The sequence below is a fragment of the Sus scrofa genome, chromosome 17 (assembly GCF_054392235.1).
Source record: "Sus scrofa isolate SSC_HxYL_T2T_F1_AM1 chromosome 17, Sscrofa_HxYL_maternal_Yorkshire_Landrace_v2.0, whole genome shotgun sequence".
Classification (NCBI taxonomy): Eukaryota; Metazoa; Chordata; class Mammalia; order Artiodactyla; family Suidae; genus Sus; species Sus scrofa.
The window spans coordinates 33,796,987-33,822,398 of NC_139399.1; the positions used below are offsets into that span (position 1 = coordinate 33,796,987).

At 44.3% G+C, this 25,412-nt stretch overlaps 1 protein-coding gene across 2 annotated transcripts in view; it reads left to right on the plus strand.

Annotated features, from left to right (window-relative positions):
• Positions 1–25,412, plus strand: part of KAT14 (lysine acetyltransferase 14) — a 40,711-nt gene that overhangs the window by 11,070 nt on the left and 4,229 nt on the right. For both annotated transcript variants that reach the window (NM_001445176.1, NM_001445177.1), the window contains 6 exon segments: positions 2,228–2,349; positions 5,833–6,014; positions 6,907–7,323; positions 7,439–8,007; positions 23,400–23,536; positions 24,161–24,336. In NM_001445176.1, the coding sequence (NP_001432105.1) occupies positions 2,228–2,349; positions 5,833–6,014; positions 6,907–7,323; positions 7,439–8,007; positions 23,400–23,536; positions 24,161–24,336 (1,603 nt within the window).

A 25,412-nucleotide genomic window follows, 5' to 3' on the forward strand; every position in this document is an offset into this window, starting at 1 on the left:
GAGTTCATTCCATTCTTTTCTTCAGGTATTTCTTAAACCATTGTTAAAATTGTAGTGAAATAGTCATAAAGCTTTATGTAGTAAAATAGACATAGCAAAGCTTACCAGTGTAATTATTTTTAAGCATACAATTCAGTGGCATTAGTTACATTCACAGGGTTTTGCAACCATCACCATCATCATCTCCAGATCAAGCTCATGTTCCCAAACTGAAATCTTGTATCCATTTAACAGTGACTCCCGTGAACAATAATTGTTTAAAGGGAGAGGTATGTTGGCCATTGTTGACCTGATGCAAAAATAAGTGGAAGGATTTGAACAAACTCCATGGGGTTAATTGTTTGGCAGAATCCCGCCAGAATCCCCAGGCCCCTTTGAGGTGTTAATCATAGGTCTTCCTGTTGGACATTAGGATTTTCTGCTGATGGAGAGCATGAGCTGCCGTTTATTAGACTCTTTACAGCTTCTTATGGAAAGAAGAATCATGTAAGGATTTCAGTTTCATTGGCCCCAAAGTAATCATTATTTTTATTAGGTTGAAAACATGATTTTGGATAGCTTGTGGGTTTTTTTGTTGTTGTTATTCATTTACAGTTACAAAATTGCATTTAGATGCAAAGAGAAATATTTGGGAGTTTTCCTCGTGGCACAGTGGAAACTATCCAACTAGGAACCATGAGGTTGAGGATCCACCGTTGCGGTGAACTGTGGTGTAAGTCTCAGACGAGGCTCGGATCTGGTGCTGTGCCTCTGGTGTAGGCTGGTGGCTACAACTCCAATTCAGCCCCTAGCCTGGGAACCTCCATATGCCTCGGCCGCAGCCCTAAAAAGACAAAAAGACAAAAAAAAAAAAAAATATATATATATATATATATACATACACACACACATACATATATGTACATATATATGTGTATATATGTATGTATGTGTGTGTGTGTATATATATATATATATATATATATATATGTATTTGAAAGGACAGTCACTAAAAATGTTAAGAAGGATTATTTCTTTTGTTTTTCTTTTTCTTAGGGCCTTTCCTGTGGCATATGAAGTTCCCAGGTTAGGGATCAAAATTGAGTTACAGCTGCTGGCCTACACCACCGTCACAGCAACACCAGATCCGAGCCTCATCTGTGATTTACACCACAGCTTATGGCAGCACTGGATCCTTAAATCACTGAGCAGAGCCGCATCCTCATGGATGTTAGTCAGGTTGGTTTCTGCTGAGCCACAACAGGAACTCCCAGGATTATTTCTTTTTTAAAAATATTTTTCTTTTTTTGGCTGCAGCTGCCGGCCTACACCACAGCCACAGCAATGTCAGATAGGAGCTGCATCTGCCACTTACACCACAGCTCACGGCCAGGGATTGACCTTACATCCTTGTGAATACTATGTCAGGTTCTTAACCCACTGAGCTACAACAGGATGGAGGATTGAAAATTATTTTTACTTCCTTCTTTGCTTATCTTTATTACTGAGGTCTTTTACAGCGAGCATGTATTACTTATCCTCTGAAAAATTCTACCATGTTTGGGGCTGTAAATTCATTATCTAAAAAAATTGGATAATGAATTCACAGCCAGATGTGGAGGCTCTTGTGGAGCTGGAGGGTTGTCCACTTTCTTAGAGGGGCCTGGCAGCCAGGCCTTTCAGGCCCCATCCCTTGTCTCTGCTGATTTCATCTCAGTAAAGGTTTCTACAGCTGAGAAAGGCTAAACCCAGAATAGGTTGTACCTCACGTTATCTTCAGTTATGAAATTCTGAGTCTTTTGTTTTTGCCCTCTGAAGAGTATATGTGCAGGGGTGAAGTTCAAAATATCTAATAAAGGTCAGTACCGTCTGTCAGAAATGTGGGCTGCAGCAGGCCCTGGAGCCTCCAGCTGCCAGTAGCCAGTAGCTGGCACAGTATTTTGTGCTGCCTTGTGAGTGTTGGAGGGAGACTGGGTAGAGGCTGCTTAGGGCAGTTGCTCCTTATCCCAGCTCAGCCACACATCAGCCTGGCATATGTAACACACGAGATTGAAATCAGTGCTACTCATTTACTGAAAGCAAAAAAGGAAGTAAAATTCTGTGCTAAGAATATTCCAAGATGTTATTCTTCCTTTTCCTGCTCCATTCCTCGCTATTCCTACTCAGAAGACAGAACAGCCAACATTGTCCTCGGGAGTCGATCATCCCCGTTTGTGCTTTTCTCCAGCCTTGTTTCTTTGTGTTTCAGGTGGTCATGTTGGCGATGTACAACCTGTCTCTGGAAGGGAGTGGAAGGCAAGGCTACTTCAGGTGGAAAGAAGATATCTGTGCATTTATTGAGAAGCATTGGACTTTTTTACTAGGGAATAGGTAATGTGATTGTAAAAAACTTTATACTTGAATGAAGATGCAAAGGATAAAGTTTGTGAGATTTGAGGCACCCTAATGCAAGCCTTTAGAGGATGCGAGTATTTACTTGTGGCAATTACTGAGTATTTTTTAATCCAAACAGTTTTGTTACTTTAAGTTAAAAATCAGAGTGGGTGTGTATAAAATTACAAATCTAGATTTCGATACTTCTTAATGCTACTTTCAGAGGAAATTGCTGGTTTCTACTGAGCAAGAAGACATTTGAACAGATTCTTAGGATGTTAAAAAATAGAGAGTTTGATTAAATGAGGCTGTTGTTGTTGTTTTTGGCTGTTCCCACCACGTGTGGAAGTTCCTAGGCCAGGGATCAAACCCATGCCACAGCAGCAGCTTGAGCCACTGAAGTGACAATGCTGGATCCTTAACCTGCTGAGCCTCTCGGAAACTCCAAATGAGGCTGTTTAATAGTTGGTTGATGGAGTTTCTTTTGTGACTTAGTTGGTTAAGAACCCAACTGGTATTCATGAGGATGCAAATTTAATCCCTGGCCTCACTCAGTGGGTTAAGGCTCTGGCCTTGCCACAAGCTGTGGTGTAGGTCACTGTGCAGCTTGGGTTTGGTGTTGCTGTGGCTGTGGCATAGGCCAGCAGCTGCAGCTGCAAGTCAACCCCTAGCCCTGGGAACTTGCATATGCTGCAGGTACAGCCCTAAAAAGAAAAGGAGAAAACGGTTGAGTGACTAACTTGAGGATAGAGGATTATTATGTCCTTTAAAGATCAGTGCCTTATAGGAGGTCAGAAGAAGAGACAGAGGCAGTAATTGACTGCACTCATTCCAGTTGCTCTTTGTTAATTAGTATTTGTCTTTAGTAATTCTGGCAGGTAGAAACCACTGTGTACTCTTTGGTCTTCACAGTGCTTCACCAAGCCTGGGCATATTAACATGCACCCAGTTTATTCATTCATTTCTCTTTTCATCATTACTCCTGAGCGCTCCACCTCTGTGACTCCTCCCTGGTTCATCAGACTTAGGGAGGGATTCGGGGCGCAGACATCCGGACCACATGCATCTAATAAGATTTTGATTGCTCTCGGGGATTATCTTGTATTTGCATTGGTGGATGGTTTGAGATTCTAATTGTTAGTTGTCTTCTGAAGTCCTCTGAGATTCATAAATCTTGCCTAAATGGATCAGTGTGGACACAAGAAATGTCAGAACAGGGAGTTTGTACCCGTCCTTACTCTGAACTCTCTGCTGCCAGTTTCCTCAGATGCCGAGAAGTCACAGCTCTGCTCAAGTTGTTGAGGAATCAGGGAGGCGTGACCTTCTGCAGGCCGCAGTGAGGAAAAAATAGAATAGATGCAGTGCATTTTTACAAAAGAAGTTATTTTTGTTCTTGAGTTATTTAGTGGTACTAAGAAAGGAATTGACAGTCTAACTGGTTCTTAAAAAAGGAAATCTGTTGTCTTAGTTTAATGATTTAGCTCTATTTATGGATCTTAATATACCCCATTCATAAGGGACAAGAAAGGGAAAAAAGTGGTAAAATTAGATCTTGGAAGGTTTTCATGATCTTTGAGTGCTGTTCTGTTTGGTGGATTATCTTCTGGAAGTTGGATTTAAATTGCCTGTTTTAAGGATGTTGCTGTATTTTAATAGCAGTTGCTCAGTTGTTTCATTTGTTCATTTGTAGAGTGTGTTCTGTAAGGCATCAGCTGAGGCTTTTTTCTTTTTACTACTTTTGAAAGGCATTAATTACTCTCCAACTTATAGTTTAATCGTTAAACTAGTGGGCTTTGGTCATATTAGTATATCACTGAATCAAGTCACTTAAAAATACATTATTTTTAAAAAGAAATGTCACAGTGCTATGGTTAGTGGAAAACCCATATCATTTGCTATAAATAGAATGAAGCTATTAAAAAGTGCATTAGAGTTCCCGTTGTGGCTCAGCGGTTAACGAACCTGCCTAGTATCCATGAGGATGCAGGTTCGATCCCTGGCCTTACTCAGTGGGTTAAGGATCCACTGTTACTGTGAGCTGTGGTGTAGATCACAGATGCAGCTCAGATCTGGTGTTGCTGTGGCGTAGGCCGGCAGCTATTGCTCTGATTAGACCCCCTAGCCTGGGAACCTCCATATGCTATGGGTGCGGCCCAAAAAAAAAAAGAAAGATACTTCTTTTGCCTCCCTAGCAATATTTTCCATATGTTATACTGGCCTTCTTATGAGAGACTGTTCTTTAGGATTTCTAGTCCTTGATTTTTGTTTTTAAGATGGAAATAGAATAGTTTCCTTAAAAAGAATTTTTAATAGGGACCTGAATAGTTGACATTTTTATATGTCATTTAAAAATTTTGGTGCATACACTCTTGTGCGGTTATTTTGAAATGCTTGTGTGTTTTGAGGGGTGGTCAGAGTTGGTTTTTCCCCAAGGTTCAGTTCTGTGTTTGTGGGACGTAGTTTTATGTGAAAGCAAGTAGCAGACCAAGGGTTGCCTCTGACTTTATGGGTACGATGACCTGTTCACCAGGCTGATGACCCTCCTGTCTTCTTTCATGAGGGCTGTGTTAACTCATATGTAAAAGCAGTTCAAGTGAAGTAAAAGTAGCCTGTAGAACTCCATAATCATGGTGATTGTTGTAAGAAGTGCTTTACGAGCTTTGAGTTGTTTTATTTATTTTTACTTTATTTTGCCTTTTTTTTTTTTTTAGGGTCACACCCGTGGCATATGGAGGTTCCTGGGCTAGGGGTCAAATTGGAGCTACAGCTGCCAGCCTTTGCCACAGCCACAGCAACACAGTATCTGAGCCATATCTGTGACCTATACCACAGCTCACGACAACGCCAGATCCTTAACCCATTGAGCAAGGCCAGGGATCAAACTGGCAACCTTACAGTTACTAATCAGATTTGTTACCACTGAGCCACAATGGGGAACTTCTGAGTTGTTTCATTTGATTCCCACAGTAGCCTTGCAGGTTCTAATATTCTGGTTTTATTTTATTTATTTGTTTGTTATTTTGCTTTTTAGGGCCTTACCTGAAGCACATGGACGTTCCCAGGCTAGGGGTCCAATTGGAGCTACAGCTGCCGGCCTACACCACAGCCACAGCAATGTGGGATCCGAGCCATGTCTTTGACCTACACCACAGCTCACAGCAACGCCAGATCCTTAATCCTCTGAGCAAGGCCAAGGATTAAACCCGTATCCTCATGGATACTAGTCGGGTTTGTTACCACTGAGCCATAATGGGAACTCCATTCTGATTTTAAAGATGAAGCAACTGAGGCAGCTGGAAGGTGATGGAGCCGGGATTTGAAGCCACACAGACCCCAGAGCTTTTCCCTTCTTTCATTGTGTTCTGTTCCTTCAAAGAGAGGAGGTGCTGTAGCCCATCACAGACTTGGAGTCAGAGACTGCACTTTCTGTATAAGGATAGAGTTGAAAACCAATAATTTTTAAATTCTTGGGCTCTCCAGGAAGAAGACTTCCACCTGGTGGAGCACAGTGGCGGGCTGCCTCAGCGTTGGGAGCCCCATGTACTTCCGCTCAGGCGCGCAGGAATTTGGGGAGCCGGGGTGGTGGAAGCTCGTGCACAACAGGCCCCCAACCTTGAAGCCCGAGGGCGAGAAGCTGGCCACCTCGGCTCTGAAGGTGAAAGGTACTGTCGTGACTGCCAGAAGTACCAGGATAGACAGTCCTCTTTTACCAGGCCCAGCCTCCCTGCCTCCCTGTGGCTGCTCTGCAGTTTTGTTCTGATACTGTTTCTTATGCTATAAATAAATATGCAAAAAATATTTTGCTCCTTCCCAATGAAGTTGCCAGTTTTATAAATTTCCTTTAGTATCTGAAAGGGTCTCTATTTCCACTCTAAGTTTTTAACCTTTTCATTACGGAAAATTTTAAATCTATAAATGTGAAGAGAGTAATACTATGTGAAGTACCTTCACTTCAACAGTTTTTTGCTGGCAATCTCTTTTTATCTGGCCCCTGGGTACTTTCTCCCCTCCCAGCCCTCCACCCACTGGTCACCACCCTTGGATTATTTAGAAGCAACTTCCAGGCAACAATATTTCCTTATTAAATATTTCATTTTTTTCTCTCTTAGCCATAAGGACGTTCTTTCTCATAGCCTAACCATAATGTATTTTCACACTTTAAAAAAATTTATGGTAACTTTTTATTATTCACACATTGATCTGATTTTTTTTAATCTAAAAAATTTTTAATGAGCTTTAAAGAATTTTAAACAGGCGTTCTTGTAGTGGCTCAGCAGAAGGGAATCTAACCAGTATCCATGAGGCTGCAGGTTCGATCCCTGGCCTCACTCAGTGGGTTAGGGATCTGGCTTTGCTGAGAGCTGTGGTGTAGGTTACAGATGCAGCTTAGATCCTTTGTGGCTGTGGCTGTGGTATAGACTGGCAGCTGTAGCTCCAGTTCGACCCCTGGCCTGGGAACTTCCATAAGCTGCAGGTTCAGCCCTAAAAAGCAAAAAAAAAAAAAAAAAAAAAGAGAAAGAAAAAAAAAATAGATATTTTATTCTTTTCTTGCAGCCTCAAAACCAACTTTAGATCCCATCATTACTGTTGAGGGACTTAGGAAACGGGCAAGTCGGAATCCTGTGGAATCTGCCATGGAATTGAAAGAGAAAAGGTCTCGGACTCAGGAAGCAAAGGACATCAGAAGAGCCCAGAAGGAGGCGGCTGGCTTTCTGGACCGGAGCACCTCATCCACCCCCGTAAAATTTGTAAGCCGAGGCCGCAGGCCAGATATGATCCTGGAAAAAGGAGAAGTGATCGACTTTTCTTCCCTGAGCTCCTCCGACCGCACCCCACTGACAAGCCCATCTCCTTCTCCGTCTCTGGATTTCTCTGCCCCTGGGACCCCCGCCTCCCACTCAGCCACACCCAGCCTGCTGTCAGAAGCTGATCTGATTCCAGATGTGATGCCGCCACAAGCCTTGTTTCACGGTAAGACCAACGGTTCTCAGGTTCTGTGTTGTGTGTGGGCCTCCATGTCAGTGGGTCCGCTCCCCCTCGTGGGTGGTGGGCTTGCATTTTCCCTCCTCTTTTCTGTTGCACACAGATGATGATGAGCTGGAAGGCGACGGCGTCATAGACCCTGGGATGGAGTACGTCCCGCCCCCTGCCTGCTCTTCCGCCTCAGGGACAGGGGTCGGGGGCAGAAAGAAGGTCAGGGCCCCTGAGCAGATAAAGCAGGAGGTGGAAAGTGAGGAGGAGAAGCCCGACAGGATGGACATTGATAGTGAAGACACAGACTCCAACACATCCCTGCAAACGAGGGCTCGAGAGAAGAGGAAGCAGGCGCTGGAGAAGGACCGTAAGCCCAAAGGGCCCAAGTTCACCCCTGTGAGCATCTACGAGGAGAAGCTGCTCCTCAAGCGCCTGGAAGCCTGTCCTGGTGCCGTGGCCATGACCCCAGAGGCCCGGCGGCTGAAGCGGAAGCTGATCGTCAGGCAGGCAAAGCGGGACCGAGGGTTACCGCTCTTTGACTTGGATCAGGTTGTCAATGCGGCGCTTCTCTTAGTGGATGGGATTTATGGGGCCAAAGATGGAGGAGTTTCCAGGCTTCCAGCTGGACAAGCCACATACAGGACAACCTGTCAGGACTTCAGAATCCTTGACCGGTACCAGGTGAGTTTTGGCCACACTCCCTGACTCCTGGGGCTGCTGCTCCATGGAGCACGTGCAGGAATGCAGGACAGAGCAAGAGAGAGAAATACAGAAATGACTGGGTTTGGGAGTTCCCTGGTGGCCTTGAGGTTAGGGATCTGGTATTGTCACTGCTATGGCAAGCAACTTCCACATGCTGAGGGTGTGGCCAAAAAAAAAAAAAAAATGGCTGGACAGTATTTTTTTTTTAATTGTCCAATGTCCCTTAGTATATCTGAGTTTGGTTCTTTTGTCTTCCTTTTGGGGATTTTGGACAGAACCTAGACTCTGTATCTTTTAGCTGCTGAGGGTGGCTGTACATGGCGCTGATTGACAGGTTTGTTAGGACAGTGCACTAGACACAGCTGAGCATTAGTGAAGGAGTGTGGACATCTGTGTCATCGGGAGACACCCTAAGAAAACAGTAGCCAGGGTCAGCATGGCTGGAAGACCTCGGTGGAACCCTGTCTGTGCTCTCGGGAACAGTGCTTATTACTAACCAGTTAATCAGATTAACTTGTTTTGCTAATATGATGGCTGAAAATGAAATCTTGTTTTTTATTCATGTTTCTTTGGTTACAGGTGAAGTTAAACATTTTCCCTGTTTCCTGGTTGTCTGAGAATTGCTTATTTTGATTATTTCACGTTTTCCTATCTTCTTTGGGAACTAGTTGGATCTGGTCTCATTGCCTGTCTTTATTGCCAGTGTTCTGATGCTGTTCAGTGATGTACTGTGTGGGGCTTTTCTTTTCTGCTGCTGGGCTTTGGTATATGGCTCTTTCCATATGAAACGCTCCTTCTTGAGTTCCAGAATTTCCTAGCTTCTCTTTGCTCTGCTCCGTCTGTTAGGAGCACCCCTCTCATTTGGATGTTGGACCCTGGGGTTGGCAAGCCTTTTCTGCAGAGGGTCAGATAGTAAGCAGTTTTGGCTTTGCAGGCCAGCACTGCCATATGGTATGAAATCAGCATAGATGGTAACAGTGAGTGGGTGTGGTTCTAACACAGGTTGGATTTTTTTTTAATTTATTTTTTTATTACTCACCGAGTTTATTACATTTATAGTTGTACAATAATCATCACAATCCAATTTTATAGGCTTTCCAACACACAACCCCAGTGCATCCCCCACCCCCCGAACTATCTCCTTTGGAAAGCATAAGTTTTTCAAAGTCTGTGAGTCAGTATCTGTTCTGCAAAGAAGTTCAGATTCCACATGTCAATGAAAGCATTTGATGTTGGTGTCTCATTGTATGACTGACTTCACCTAGCATGATAATTTCTATGGCCATCCATGTTGCTAAAGATGCCGGTATTTCGTTCCTTTTAATGGCTGAGTAATATTCCGTTGTGTATATGTACCACACCTTCTTGATTCACTCTTCTGTCGATGAACATTTAGGTTGTTTCCGTGTCTTGGCTATTGAAAATAGTGCTACCATGAACATCGGAGTACATGTGTCTTTGTGAGTCATGGTTTTCTCTGGATAGATGCCCAGGAGTGGGATTGCTGGATCAAATGGTAGTTCTATTTTTAGTTTTCTGAGCAATCTCCATACTGTTTTCCACAGTGGTTGCACCAATTTACAATCCCACCAACATTGTAGCAGGGTTCCTTTGTCTCCACACCCTCTGCAGCACTTATTGGTTATAGACTTTTTGATGATGGCCGTTCTGGCTGGTATAAGGTGGTACCTCATAGTGGTTTTGATTTGCATTTCTGTAATCATGAGTGATGTTGAACATCTTTTCATGTGTTTTTTGGCCATCCGTATGTCTTCTTTGGAGAACTGTCTGTTTAGATCTTCTGCCCATCTTTGGATGGGGTTATTTGTTTTTTTGGTGTGGAGCTGCAGAAGGTGTTTATAAATTTTGGAGATTAATCCCTTGTCAGTCGATTCATTTGCAAAGATTTTCTCCCATGCTGTGGGTGTCTTTTTGTGTTGTTTAGGGTTTCCTTTGCTGTGCAGGAACTTTTAAGTTTGATTAGGTCCCATTTGTTTATTTTTGTTTTTACTGTCATGATTCTAAGAGGTGCATCTGAGAAGATGTTGCTGTCATTCATGTCAGAGAATGTTTGGCCTTTGTTTTCCTCTAAGAGTTTTATAGTGTCTGGTGTTATATCTAGGTCTTTAATCCATTTTTAGTTTATTTTTGTGTGTGGTGTTAGGGAGTGTTCTAATTTCATTCTTTTCCATGTCCAGTTTTCCCAGCACCACTTATTGAACAAGCTGTCCTTTCTCCCTTGTATATTCTTGTCTTCTTTGTCATAGATTAGTTGGCTATAGGTGCATGGGTTTAATTTTGGGCTTTCTATCCTGTTCCACTGATCTATATTTCTGTCTTTGTGCCAGTACCATACGGTTTTGATGATTGTTGCTTTGAATAGTCTGAAGTCCGGGAGCCTGATTCCTCCAGCTCCATTTTTCTTTTTCAGAATGTCTTTGGCTATTCTGGGTCCTTTGTGCTTCCAAACAAACTTTAAACTATTTTGTTTGAGTCCTGTGAAAAATGCCATTGGTAATTTGATAGGGATTGCATTGAATGTGTAGATTGCTTTAGGTAGTATAGTCATTTTGATAATATTGACTCTTCCAATCCACAAACATGGCATATCTTTCCATCTATTTGTGTCATCTTTGATTTCTTTCCTCAGTGTCTTATAGTTTTCAGAGTACACGTTTTTTGTCTCTTTAGGTAGGTTTACTCTGAGGTATTTTATTCTTTTGGATGTGATGGTAAACGGGATTGCTTCCCTAATTTCTCTTTCTGATCTTTCATTGTTAGTGTATAGAAATGCCATTGATTTCTGTTTATTAATTTTGTATCCTTCGACTTTGCCAAATTCATGGATGAGCTCTAACAGTTTTCTGGGAGAGTCTTTAGGATTCTCTAGGTATAGTATCAAGTCATCTGCAAATAGTGATAGTTTTACTTCTTCCTTTCCAATGTGGATTCCTTTTATCTCTTTTACTTCTCCAATTGCTGTGTCTAGGACTTCCAGAACTATGTTGAATAGTAGTGGCGAGAGTGAACATCCTTGTCATTGTTCCTGATCTCAGCAGGAATTCTTTCAGCTTTTCACCATTGAGAATAATGTTTGCTGTGGGTTTGTCATATGTGGCCTTTATTATGTTGAGGTAGGTTCCCTCTATGCCTACTTTCTGAAGGGTTTTTATCAGAAATGGGTGTTGGGGAGTTCCCGTCGTGGCGCAGTGGTTAACGAATCCGACTAGGAACCGTGAGGTTGCGGGTTCGGTCCCTGCCCTTGCTCAGTGGGTTGACGATCCGGCGTTGCCGTGAGCTGTGGTGTAGGTTGCAGACGCGGCTCGGATCCCGCGTTGCTGTGGCTCTGGTGTAGGCCGGTGGCTACAGCTCCAATTCAACCCCTAGCCTGGGAACCTCCATATGCCGCAGGAGCGGCCCAAGAAATAGCAACAACAACAACAACAAAAAAAAAAACAAAAAGACAAAAAAAAAAAAAAAAAAGAAATGGGTGTTGGATTTTGTCAAAGGCTTTTTCTGCGTCTATTGAGAGGATCATTTACGCACGCTGGATTTGGCCTATGGGCTGTATAATTTGCTGAAGACCCTTGCTCTAGCCGAATCCCGTTCATTTTCTCCCCCGGCCCCCATTTCCCAGCTTTGCTTTCCTGAGAAGCAGTGACCTGCCTGCCTGCATCCTAGGAGCAGGGTGGGGGTACGGGCAGTAGCTGACCATTCAGTGGTTAAACTTCCACTGAGTCTCCTGCTTCCAGGACTGAACTTCCCCTCTTGGCTGTACCAGAATCTCTCTTTGGAGCCTCCAGAGAGTCTAGCCTGCCATCGAGAGAGAGGTCGTTTCTGGCTGTGGGCAGCAGAGATGTAATTGGAGGCTTTAATCTCTTAACTAAAGACTCTCCTTCCCACCCTCAACTTTAGCAGGACCTGATGCCCTCATTGCTGCACTTTCTTAAGGCTCTGATGTGTAAACCACTGGCTCCTGGCCAGGCTTCGCTGCTGCCTTAGGTTTTGGCTCTCTCTGGTCTTAGTCATCTGCCACTCTTTCATATGCTTTTGTTGCTGTCATCTATTCACCTGTTCTTTGTCTTCATAAGTTTGTCTTTTTAATTCCTGAACTTCATTTTTTAAAATTTTGAAATGCATCATACCCACAGAAGAATGCATAGAACATATGGGTATAGTTTAGAGGTTAGTAAGATAAATACCTATGAATCCAGTTCCTGGATTGACGTGGGGCGTTACAAACACTTCAGTGATCCTTCTGCTTACTGCCTGCTCCCCTCAGAGGGAGCCACTCTGACTCTTAGTGTTAATCGTTCCTCTGCCTTTTTTTTTTTTTTTTTTGTCTTTTTTGCCATTTTCTTGGGCCGCTCTCACAGCATATGGAGGTTCCCAAGCTAGGGGTCCAATCAGAGCTGTAGCTACCGGCCTACACCAGAGCCACAGCAACACGGGATCCGAGCTGCGTCTGCAACCTACACCACAGCTCACGGCAACACTGGGTCCTTAACCCACTGAGCAAGGCCAGGGACTGAACCCGCAACCTCATGGTTCCTAGTCGGATTCATTAACCACTGTGCCACGAAGGGAACTCCTCCTCTGCCTTTTTAATGTCTTTATACCTAAACAGTGTACTTTTAGATTTTTTTTTTTTTTTTTTTTTCTTTTTAGGGCTGCATCCATGTGGAGGTTCCCAGGCTAAGGGTCGAATTGGAGCTGCAGCTGCCAGCATACACCACAGTTACAGCAACACCAGATCTGAGCTGCATCTTCAACCTGCACCATAGTTCACGGCAATGTCAGGTCCCCGACCCACTGAGTAAGGCCAGGGATCAAACCCGTGTGCTTTTTGGATACTAGTGGGGTTCATTTCCGCTGCGCCACAACAGGAACTCCCTAGATATTTTTCTAAAAACCAGGTGGGAAGCATAGATGGAGCTGTGGAAGGAAGCTTGCCACTGTTGCCTGAAGGTTTCCAGAAGATAAGTTTAGCAGGCTTTGTGGGTCACTGGTGTAGATTGAATTGTGTCCACAGAAGCATGTATTGAAGTCCTGACCCCTGTTGCCTGTGAACATGAACTTAATTGGAAATAGGGTCTTTGTAGATGTAAGTAGCTAAGACGAGGTCACACTGGAGTAGGGTGGACCTTAATCCAATGTGACTGGTGTCCATATAAGAAGAGGAGAAGAGACACAGACACAGGAGAGAAGGCCATGTGATGACTGAGGCAGAGATGATAGTGATGTGTCTGCAAAGCTAAGAGACACCAAGGCCTGCCAGCAACGCTGGAAGCCAAGAGCAAGAGCCTCAGGGGAAAGGTGGCACTGTTGGCACCTGGACGTCTGACGTCTCCAGAACTGTGAGGGAGTAAATTTCTGTTGTTTCATGAGCCCCCTGTTTGTGAAATGTTGATATGGCAGCCCTGGGAAACTGACAGGCGTGTTCTGGCTTCAGCTGCCATGAGCCTCTCCTGGGGAGGTTAGTGGTCAGGGTCCCTAGGAAGTCCTGGGAAACATGAGGCTTTCCACTCTGTCACTGTCAGCAGGCTGCGGTGTATGCCAGGGAACTTGCACAGATCTGGTCAAGGGCATGGCATGGGGGTCCCTGTCTAGTCTCAGGGCTGATGTGCATCCCTCCAGCTTGTGGGAGGTCAGGGTGGTCATCTGTCAGGTGAGTGGGCTTAGCTGACCCGGGAGCGTATGTTGGGGGAGCGGGGGAGTCTTGTGCATTGTGAACCGAGCTGAGCCCAGACGTGATGCTGCCCACAACTCCTTGGGTATAAAAGACAGTCCAGGGGCAGGGACTTAGTGATGGTCACCTCAGGTTATCTGCCCCTTGATAAGAGTCACACTTGCTATTGAACCGGAGTCTCCCCTGGCTAGAGCCACACTTCCCCTCCACTGTACTGAACCTCTGTTCCTGCGCCCCGTCTATACCTTTTTTGTAGATTGACTCCCTTTAGTGAAGCACACCCTTTGCAGCTTGGGTGTCCAAAAGCCTTGGACTTAAAGCCAGAATCCCTCATCAGCAGGGGGTAGAGCTGAGCTCCAGCTTAACAGCAATGAGGCGCTTTCAAATTCTGAGGGAAAACAGGACTGAACCTGGAATCCTGTAGCTGCCACATTACCTTTATGCAGGACCCCCAGTGTCACTTTAGATCCTTCCCCCAGGCGGAAGAGTCTTCTGTCTCAGAACCCTTGTTGTCCCCTGGGGAGGGGGGAACTTCGCCTTTTCAGCTGGCCGTGTCAGAGCCCACTTACACTGTTTACACAGTTTGACCTGGTCCTTTCTTCCTGCCTCCTATATTCCCAGTTCCAGAGGAATCTGCTGCTGCCACCTGGGCTTTAGGAAGATCTGCAGGACGGAATCCTGGGCTGGTTCTCACTTTACCTAATAAAGCCAGCTTGGATTTGAGCTTCCTATCTGTTGCTTTTTGTCCATCTGCTTCCCAGTTGCTGTTGTTTCTTTTCCTGATCTTTTTGTTCTTGTGTGCTTGTCTTTTTTTTTTTTTTAATCTATTTTTATAGTTGTAATAAGATATGGGAAGGAAGTAAAATTGGATATGTGTTTAATCCCCCATCCTAACCTAAAATTTTAGTATCCTTTTTAATGCAGTTACATTGGGGAGCAGCTGTAAATGCATTTGTTCAGTTTATTGTCTTTCTTGTTTTTTGGTCAATATAGTCATAGCTATAACTGTTGCTATGATATTCTAGCTATGACTCATGACTTTTGAAATGATGTGATTTTTTTTTTTTTTTCCTTCGTTTTAGTGCCGCACCTGCGGGATATGGAAGTTCCCAGGCTAGGGGTCAAGTTGGAGCTACAGCTGCTGGCCTACGCCACAGCCACAGCAACTAGGTATCCAGGCCCCATCTGTGACCTACACCACAGCTTCTGGCAATGCCGGATCCTTAACCCACTGAGCAAGGCCAGGGATCGAACCTGCTTCCTCATGGATGCTAGTCAGGTTTGTAACCTACTGAGCCACAACGAGAACTCCCTGAAATGATGTGATTTTTAAAATCAGACAGTACTTAGCAGAGTTCTTTCTGTGGTGTAGTGGATTAATAATCTGGATTGTCTCTGCGGCATGGCCAGTTCAATCCCAGCCCAGCACAGAAGGTTAAGGATCTGACGTTGCCACCAGCTTTGGCTTAGGTTGCAGATGTTGTTGAGATTCCACGTGCTGTGGATGCTGGGGGTGAGGGGGAATCAGTATTTAGCGTTTTATAATCTTTCTCAGCATTTCTTCTTTAACCCAGGAGTTATTTAATGCCAGATAACTCTTAGTTTTCATATACATGAGAATTTTTAAGGTATCTCAGTAAATGGTTTAATTTCTAATCAAATTACATTGCAGTCAGAGAAAATAGTGTATGTGATGTTGATTCTTTGCTAGAAAGACAATTGTATGTTCTATTTTTATTCTTTTTATAGGTCCTAACTTAAGACATGTATTTATTTTTCTCTATTACTTTGTAATATTATCATGTGATCTTCTCCCTGAAAACAAAAAAGCAGCTGTGCACTGTGCATGCTCTTGTTGGTCTATTTTCTTTGTGTTGCTTATTTAGATAATGGTAAATCTCACTAAATTGTTTATCTAGCTTCTTTTTTTTTTCTTTTTATTAAAGTATAGTTGATTTACAATATTGGGCCAGTATCTGCTGTACAGAAAAGTGACCCAGTCATTCATACACACACTCACACATACACACACACACACACACACACACATTCTTTTTTTTTTTGTATTATTTTTCATCATGGTCTGTCCCTGTGCTGTACAGTAGAACCTCATTGCTTATCCATTCTAACTGTAATCATTTGCATCTACTGACCCCAAAACTCCCTGTCCACCCTACTCCTTCCTCCCTCCCCCCTTGGCAACCACAAGTCTGTTCTCTCAGTCCGAGTCTGTTTCTGTTGCATAGATAGGTTCGTTTGTGCCATATTTTAGATTCCACATATATGAGTAATATTTGTCTTTCTCTTTCTGCATCCAGTCTTGCTTTCCATTGTTTCTTCTCAGATTATTTTCTTGCTAGAGTATTTCCTGTAATAGTTCTTTAACATATGATCTTTTTAAAGTTAATTTTAAAAACTTGTATCTTGGAGTTCCCATCATGGCTCAGTGGTTAATGAACCTGACTAGTATCCATGAGGATGCAGGTTTGATCCCCAGCCTCGCTCAATGGGTTAAGGATCTGGTGTTGCCAGAAGCTGTAGTGTAGGGCACAGATGCAGCTTGGATCCCACGTTGCTGTGGCTGTGGTGTAGGCCAGCAGCTGTAGCTCTGATTGGACCCCTAGCCTGGGAACTTCCATATGCTGTGGGTGAGGCCCTAAAAAATCAAAAGACAAAAATAAATAAATAAAAAGAATATCTTCACTTTACTCTTGCATTTGAATGATAGCATAGCTGGATATAAAATTGTAGTTTGTTTTTTCTTTTGACATTTTAACATGATGACTCCATTATCATCTTGCAGATTGCATTGTTTCTGAGAGCCACAATGACTGTCTTGCTCTTGTTTCTTTGTAGGTGACCTCCTTCCCAAGCCCTGGAAGCTTTCAGCGTTTTCTCTGTTTTTGACTTTTATTTATATTCATGCACTTTAAGTGCTTTTTTGTTCTCATTTATCTTGCTTGACACCTCTGCTTTTTGAATCAGAGTATCTGGTACACTTCTTGGCAGTTATCCTGCTTGTGCTATGGATCTGTGATTTGGGTTTGGTGTCTGATTAACTTGGGGAAATTCTTAGTTCCTGCTGCTTCAAGTGTTTCTTCTGTTCCTTTCTTCTCCTCCTGGTGCTCCCATTATGCATGTATTACACCTTTTGTAGTTGTACCACAGTTTTTGGCTATTGTTCCATTCTGCTTTTTATTGGTCTTTTTTCTCTTTGCTTTTTAGTTTTGGCAGTTTCTGCTGATGTGTCCTCAAGCTCAGGTAATCTTTCCTCAGCTATGTGCATTCTGCTTGCTTCCCAGGTCAATAATTGCAACATCTCTGCCGTATCTGAGTCTGGTTCTTCTTATGCTTGCTGTCTTTTCAGTCTGTTTTTTTTTTGTTTGTTTGTTTTTTTGTGGGTTTTTTGGTTTTTTTTTTTTTTTTTGCTTTCTAGCTTTCCTTGTAATTTTTTGTTGAAAGCCAAGGATATGTTCTGAGTAAGAGGAGCTGTGGGAAATAGGCCATTAGTGATGTGCTGGTGTGGGTGGAGAGGCTGTTCTAAAGATTAGTCCTCAGTCTGTGAGCGTGAGCCCCCTGGGCTGTGACTTCACAAGGGTGTCTCAGGTTTTACCCCCATTTAGGTGGGACAGGGTGGCTCAAGGGGGCTGGGGTTGGCTATTCCCCTTCCACAGGTAGGTTAGGCTCTGATGAATCTCCAGTGGGTCAGGCTCTGGCAAAATAGTTTCTCCTGAGGGCAGTCCTGTGAGGAAGCACAGAAGCCGGCACCTTTCACAATGGAATGCACCCCACAGAAGCGGGAGGGAGGGGATCTTTCTTTGATCTTCAGGGTAAGAAGCTGGTGAAGCTCCTGGTGGTGAAACTCATGCAAATGTAAATCAGGGCCTCCCTGGAGTTATGTTCTCAGACTCTCCCTGCAGGGCCTCCAGCAGTTCAGCAACTGCAGTTAAGTTTCCCCTCCCCGCCCTGTTTCCCCGAGGCTGCTCACTCCATTGGGTCCCAAAACCTGTGTACCCATCTTCTGGCTCCAGCCCCGGGGCAGCAGTTTGCCCTGTGACTTTACTTCTCTGACGGATCTGAGAAGAGTTGTTGACTCTCCTTTTGTTCAGCTGTTTACTTGTTAGGTTGGAGTGGTGACTTCCAAGCTCCTTATGTGCAGGACTGGAAGCCAGAAGTCTGCTCGTGCTTCTTTAGTTTGGGAAACTCCTCATCATTACTTCTTTAAATATGTTTCTCCTTTATTCTTTTCCCTCCCCTTCTGGAGTCCTCATATGGATCTCAACATCGTTACTTCTTTGGTTTTTTGAAGAGACCTGTCCTTGATGTTATTTGTTGAGTGTTTTATAGGCAGACCTAAGAGATAATAATGAGGGTTTGTCAGGACACCACAATAAAGCAGATACTGTAACAGTGAGTCACATGAATATCGTGGCTTTCCAGTGCATGTAAAAGTTATATGTACAGTATATTGTAGCCTAGTAAGTGTGTATTATTATTATTATTATTATTATTATTATTTTAAAAGAGTACGTACCTTAATTAAAGCATACTTTATTGCTAAAAAAATGCTGACCATTATCTGAGCCTTCAGTGAGTTTTACTACTTTTTCTGGTGGAAGGTCTTGCCTTGATTTTGATGTCGATGTGGTTGCTAAAGTTTGGAGTAGCTGTGGCAATTTCTTAAAGAAAGTCAGTGATGAAATTTGGCTTGCTTTTATAAATGATTTCTCTGTAGCATGCGATGCTGTTTAATAGCATTTTACACACAATAGAACTTCTTTCAAAATTGGAGTCAATCCTCTCAAACCCCTCACCTGCTTTATCAACTAAGCTTGTGTAATATTCTAAGTCTATTGTTGTTATTTCAGCAATCTTCACAGCCTCTTCACCAGGAGTAGATTCCAACTCAAGGAACCACTTTCTTTGTCCATAAAAAGCAACTCCTCATCTGTGAAAGTTTTATCCTGAGATTGCAGCAGTTCACTCGTATCTTTAGGATCCAATTCTAATTCTCCTGCTATTTCCACCACATCTACAGTTACTTCCTCCACTGAAATCTTGAACTTGTTAAGGTCATCCGTAAGGTGGAATCAACTTCCAAACTCTGGGAAGTTTGATATTTTGACCTCTTCCTATGAAGAGATGTAGATGTATTTCAGAGCTCATGTGTTTAATATCTGGTAACAAATGTATGATCGATAACTTCTCATTCCTGTTTCCAGGTGCCTTCATTATCTCGGAGCCTATTTATCATGCCTTGTGTTTTTGTTTTTGTAACAGCTTTATTTAAGTACAAATCACATACCAGACAATTCACCCATTTTAAAGTGTGCAATTCAGTAGTTTCTGGTTTCTTCACAGAGTTGTATAATCACCATAATCAATTTTAGAACATTTTCCTCACCCTAAAAAGAAACTCTGTCCTATCATTCTTACTGTTCAACCCTCCATACCTGCCCATCATTAATATACTTGCTTTCTCTGTAGAGCTGCCTCTTCTGGTCTTTTCACATAAATGGAATCACACAAGCTGTGGTCTTTTCTTACTGTCTTCTTTCATGGAGTCTCAGGATTCATCCATGTCATAGGATATGTTAGTACTTTGTTCCTTTTTGTGGTTGAAAAATACGCCCTTATGAATATGCACATTTTGTTCATCCGTGCATCCGTTGATGGACGTCTGGGTTGTTCCCACCTTTTGGCCATTACAAATAATGCCGCTGTGAATATTTGTGTAAAATTTGTGTGGACATGTGTTTTCATTTCTCTTGTATTATGTCCCTGGGATTGGATTTGCCTGGTTAAGTGGTAACATTGTGTTCAACTTTTTGAAGAACCGCCACACTGCTTTTTCCAATGACTGCACCCTCCTATAGTCCTGTCAGCAGTGTGTGAGGATTCTGACCCCTCTGCATTGTTATTGTCTGTCCTGCTCATGGCCACCCTGGTGAAGTCAAGTGCTGTCTCACTGTAGCTTTGACTTGCATTTCCCTGATGACTGTTTATTGTGCTTTTGAAAAATCCTTGTCTTTCTGGTAAATCAGTTCTGCCTTTCCCAGTACAGTTTGTGTACTTTATCCTTCTTTTGTTATCTTGCGGTTCTTATTTACACGTCTGGAATTTTTTCTCCGCGAACTCACATTCCCTTTGTCTGATTTGCTGCCATTGCTGGTAGTGTCCGTTTGCCCCCTGCAGGGAGGGGCAAAAACCTGGTTCCTCGCTGGTCATCCCCTGGCAAGTTTGGCAGAGTGAGAGGTTCTGGGCTCAACCCCTTCCCATCCTCACCTTTCTCCAGGCAGGGACCCTCATCTCTGGGGACGCTCCCAGGACCTCTGCCCGTCATCTTTTTCCCTCCCTCTGCCTTTGCTGCTGCTCAGGGGTTGGAGGTCCTGGAATGGTGGGGCTGTTAGGATGGTCTACCCTCCACCTCAGGAGGTTCCCTGCTGCCCTGGTAGCCCCCCTCTGGCCAAGGGTGGCTGGGGAGGTTATGGGCAGAGATCTAGCAGAGCAGAATTTGGGAGAGACCGTGTCCCTACCTGCCGTGCCGGCAGCCATTCTGCACCCTGGCTGCCCTCTGCTGCCTCACCTGTGCCAGCCACCACCCGTCTCCCTGGGGGGGGTCTCACCGCGCATCTGTCCCCGTTGTCCCTTTCATTTTCGAGGCCCTCCCAGCTTGGGTTTGGGGTAGGGGCCCAGCAGCCCACCCAGTGCTCCATTTTGTTTAGGATTAGAAGTCTGAGGAAACTTGTTTAACATTTTCCAAACTTATTTTACTTTAGGACACTTTCCACCACCATTTTGTCATTCAGCAAGTGTAAGTTAAGTATTTCACATATGCCAGGCGCCAGCCTAGCTGGGGATGTGCAGTGAGTTAAGACAGAGGAGGTCCCTGCACTTAGGGGGTGACATCCTGAGCAAGGAGGTGATAGTACTAGTCAGCTAACAAGGTGAGCGCTGTGGGGAACAGAGGGGTGGTTGGTGCCTTTCTATGGAGGTGACGTTCAAACCTTCTTCTGATCCACAAGGTGGAGCCAGCCTGAGAGGGTTCAGGGCAGGAGGCCCTGAGGTGGGAGAGTTGGCTGGGACTTCTGATGGCAAAGGAAACGGGTGGTGGTGGGAGATGAGCCGATCCTGCAGGTATGGGAAAAGGGTTTGAGTTGTATTCAGAATACATAGCAGGAAGCCACATAGGAGTTTCAGCAGAGTTTATGAGTTTGTTTGTTTTTTGTTTTTTGGTTTTTTTTTGCTCTTTAGGGCCAAACCAGTGGCATATGGAAGTTCCCAGGCTAGGGGTCAAATTGGAGCTATAGCTGCCAGCCTATGTATGTCACAGCCACAGCAATGCCAGAGCTGAGCCTCATCTGTAGTCTATATCACAGCTCACCGCAACACCAGATCCTTAACCCTCTAGGCGAGGTCAGTGATTGAACCTGCATCCTCATGGATAGTAGTCAGGTTTGTTTCCACTGAGCCATAATAGGAACTCCCTGTGAGTTTTTAAAAGGAGAACCCGGCTTTGTGGGGGGTGGGAAACATGGCAGCAGGGAGCCCGGTTGGGAGAGGAGGGGTGGTCCAGGTGGAAGTCGAGGGTAGGTAGCCCAGCGTGGAAGCAGCGGGAAATGGAAGGACCTGGCCTGGGATGGTGTAACAGCCACAGGGCTTCACAAACTCACTGACATGTTTACCTGACACTATTTCATGGCTCAGTGGCTGGCATTTGGGTAATCTGTGGCTGCATCACAGATCACCCCAAAACTTAGTGGCTTTAAACAGTAAGTGTTTGATTCTTCTGAGCCTATGGGTTGATTGGGCTCAGCTGGGTGTTTCTTCTGCCTGATGTGCTAAGGGAAGGGCCATGCTTGTGTCTCCACTCAGCTGGGACCTGGGTCTGGGTGGAATGGCCAGGATGGGCCTCTCCTGTTCCAGAGCCTAGCTCCATGTGACCTCTGGTTCTTTAGTGGTCTGGTCTGGATAACGTGGCCTCTGGACTCAAGAGGAGCAAAAGTGAAAGCTGGCTCCCTTACAGCCTGGGCCGAGAAGTCCCAGAATGTTACCTGGGCCACATTCTGATTGGTCAAGCCTGGCCCAGGCCCACCAGATTCCAGAGAGGGGACCATGATTCCACCTTTTGATAGGAGGAGACATGTGTACCTGCAGGCACGGAAGGAAGCATGGGGCCGTATTTGGAAACTATGCTGCAGCTTGGAATTTCACTGCGAAACTTATTATAAAGTCCTGGAAGAAGTTCATGAGTGGCCTTTGAAAGTTTTGGTGTCCAGTTTGGGAAAGTAACGAGAGCACATTCTTAAAGAAGGAATTCTTGCTCTTCCAACAGGGTTATTTTCTAGGTTAAGAGCAAGCTGATTCTACAAAAACAACTCAGGTTTCTAAACTTCATCCAACCCTTGGCAAAGCACTTCATAAATGTGCCTTTTAATCTTCCATCCGAGCGCTTTGCTGTAAAACCCTAATTGTCCGTGTTCTGTTATGACATGACCGAGGGCCCTGGAGCAGCACTGTCTGGAGAGCAGATGTCTACAGCTGTTCTTTTGGGATGCCCTCCTGAGGAACAGGAGCCAGGTCCTCACGGACCCTCTGGTTGGGCCTCTCAGCTGTCATGGTGTGTTTTAGGGATGAAGATCTACATCAGTTCCACTCCGTCAGGTTTACTCAGTAGAGACAGATTTGAATAAATCCGTATACAGTACAGACACAGCAGTAACTGGCCCCATGCCTCTTGAGGTAACAGAGGCCATTGTGAGACATCAGCCCCGTGTGTGTTACCTATTCGATTCTCAGCCCGGTTGATATTTGATGAGTGGATTAAAGGTACAGTGTAGACAAAATGAATCCTGGAGAAGCAGTAAATCCAGTGGTCATTTGTGTATGTCACCTGTTTAAATGTCTTTTAAAGTTGTTTACATAACTAACATTTAAAAAATTATTATTATTTTTTTGCTTTTTAGGGCCGCACTCATGGCATGGAAGTTCCCAGGCTAGGGGTCTAATCGGAGCTACAGCTGCCAGCCTACACCACAGTCACAGCAACATGGGATCTGAGCCACCTCTGCAACCTTCACCACAGTTCACGGCAACCCTGGATCCTTAACCCATTGAGCAAGGCCAGGGATCGAACCTGCAACCTCATGGTTCCTAGTCAGACTTGTTTCTGCTGAGCCACAACGGGAACTCCAAAAGTTATTTTGCTTTTAAACTGGTATAACTGGGGAGTTCCCGTCGTGGCGCAGTGGTTAACGAATCCGACTAGGAACCATGAGGTTTCGGGTTCGGTCCCTGCCCTTGCTCAGTGGGTTAACGATCCGACGTTGCCGTGAGCTGTGGTGTAGGTTGCAGACGTGGCTCTGGCGTAGGCCAGTGGCTACAGCTCCGATTAGACCCCTAGCCTGGAAACCTCCATATGCCGCAGGAGCGGCCCAAAGAAATAGCAAAAAGACAAAAAAATAAAAAAATAAAAATAAACTGGTATAACTGGGATTAATTTTCAGTTATAATTTTATGCAAATTACCTTTGAACTTTGTATTAAAACTTGAGCTTTCCAATTAATGCAAAAAGACCTACTTTCTGATACATAAAAATGTCACAAGTACTGCTTATCTGTGAGAATTAAACCAGTCCTTTAAGTAATTTTATTTTTGTGTAACTAGTATGTGTTTCTCATAGACTGCCTTGCCATCCAGGAAGGGATTTCGGCACCAGACCAGTAAGTTTTTGTACCGTTTGGTGGGATCAGAAGATATGGCTGTGGACCAGAGTATTGTCAGCCCTTATACTTCTCGAATCCTGAAACCTTACATCAGGTACATGGAGTGTGTCATGGGGAATAATGTTTGTGGGTTTTGAGCCCCCATTGGAGTGAATAAAGACCAAAGCCTGATGTCCAGTCTCATCCTTGGCTTGTTTTAATTGTACTCCTGTGCAGAAAGGATGATCCTTTGAAGGAAACATAAAAGACAAAGTTTAAGTTCTTGGTTCACAGTTGCCCCTGCTGAGCACACTTGCTCTGCAGTCAAGTCATGTGGTCCTGCTCGCCCAGCACTGCCCTCCCTGGCAGACACGTGGAGGCAGCCTGCGTCACTGCCCCAGTCCCCAGCTGCCCTGGCAGGGTTGGCCCTATCTTTCCTGGGCTCTGTCCTGGGTCAGAGCATTCAGAGGGTTGAATTAGGATGCTGTTTCCTTTCCCCACTGTGTTTGTTAAGGCTCGCCAGCACCAGGTAGAATTCCTGGCCAGTATCGAGGGGTTTGGTCTGACTAATGTTAATAGAGTGAATTTAAAAGTATTGTAGCTGTTAAGCTGGCTGCCATATAAAGTAGGGCAAATTAATTTAAAATTTCGAGCAGATCGAAGAGTTGTGTGAATCAAATGGCTAGGAATAATGGGTATTTTTCTTGACTTCAGTTTGTTTATTTTCTGGGTTCTGGAGGCGTGATTATGAAACCAAGCCACCCAAACTGCAGCTGCTGTCCCAGATTCGTTCCCACCTGCACAGGAGTGACCCTCACTGGACACCGGAGCCTGATGCACCTCTTGATTACTGCTACGTCCGGCCAAATCACATCCCAACGATAAATTCCATGTGTCAGGAGTTTTTCTGGCCTGGTATGTTCTCCCCTCCCAGACTAGGCAGATCCATTTTCTGTGTCGCTTGCTTTAGCAGATTTTTAAAATTAGTGTATGTCATGTGATCCCCAAACCTTCACTCATATATGACTTCATTCAGTTTGTCTCTGCTAACATGGAAATTTTGAAATACAAATACCTCTTTTTTCCTAAGATCAAGAAGAAGCCAGCAATTAAAGTAACAGTGTTTTTGTTTACTTCTCTTATTGGTTTGTGTCCGGTTCCAGGATAAACAATTCATCCTGTTTTGCTTCTCCTTGTGTTTAGATCCCAGGTAATGTCCATCAACACCGCACAGGCTGCTAACTTGGAGATGTTTGGACACCTCTGATTTTTGCTTAATAATTCTGTGTGCTTTGTTTATTTAGCTCTTCTTTAGAGAGTGTTAGGGCAACCAAAAGTTGGTTTTAGAAAGCCAGGTACAGTGTTCCCATTGTGGCTCAGCGGTAACAAACCTGACCGGTGTCCATGAGGATGCAGGTTCCATCCCTGGCCTCACTCAGTGCATTAAGGATCTGGCATTGCGGTGAGCTGAGGTCACAGATGCGGCTCGGATCCTGTGTTGCTATGGCTGTGGTGTAGGCCAGTAGCTACAGCTCCGATTCGATCCCTAGCCTGGGAACCTCCATATGCTGTGGGTTGGGTACTACAAAACAAAAACAAACAAAAAAAGAAAGACAGATACTCCAATCACAAACTTTAAAAATACGAATAAACCCAATGTGATTTGTTGTTTTATCAGCTTTAACATATTGTCTCTGAAGCCCTCAATTTTCATTGCTAAATGTAGACACGTTCTTTGTGGATCTGTTTTACTGTGGTGCTTTGAAATGTAAGGGATAAGACATTTCTTCCAGGTGTTAGATAAGTTTTTGTCCGGATGAGAGCTGTGTCACCTTCACTGTCTGATAATCATGTCACAGTGCATGTGGTGGGGGGGTGGGATGGAGGTTGGAAAGAACATTCTGGGAGAGTCTGCTACTTCCTGCTCCTACGCCGGGCACCTTCCAAACGTTAGGCGTGGAGTTATGTTATATAACTCCTTTGTTGTAAAA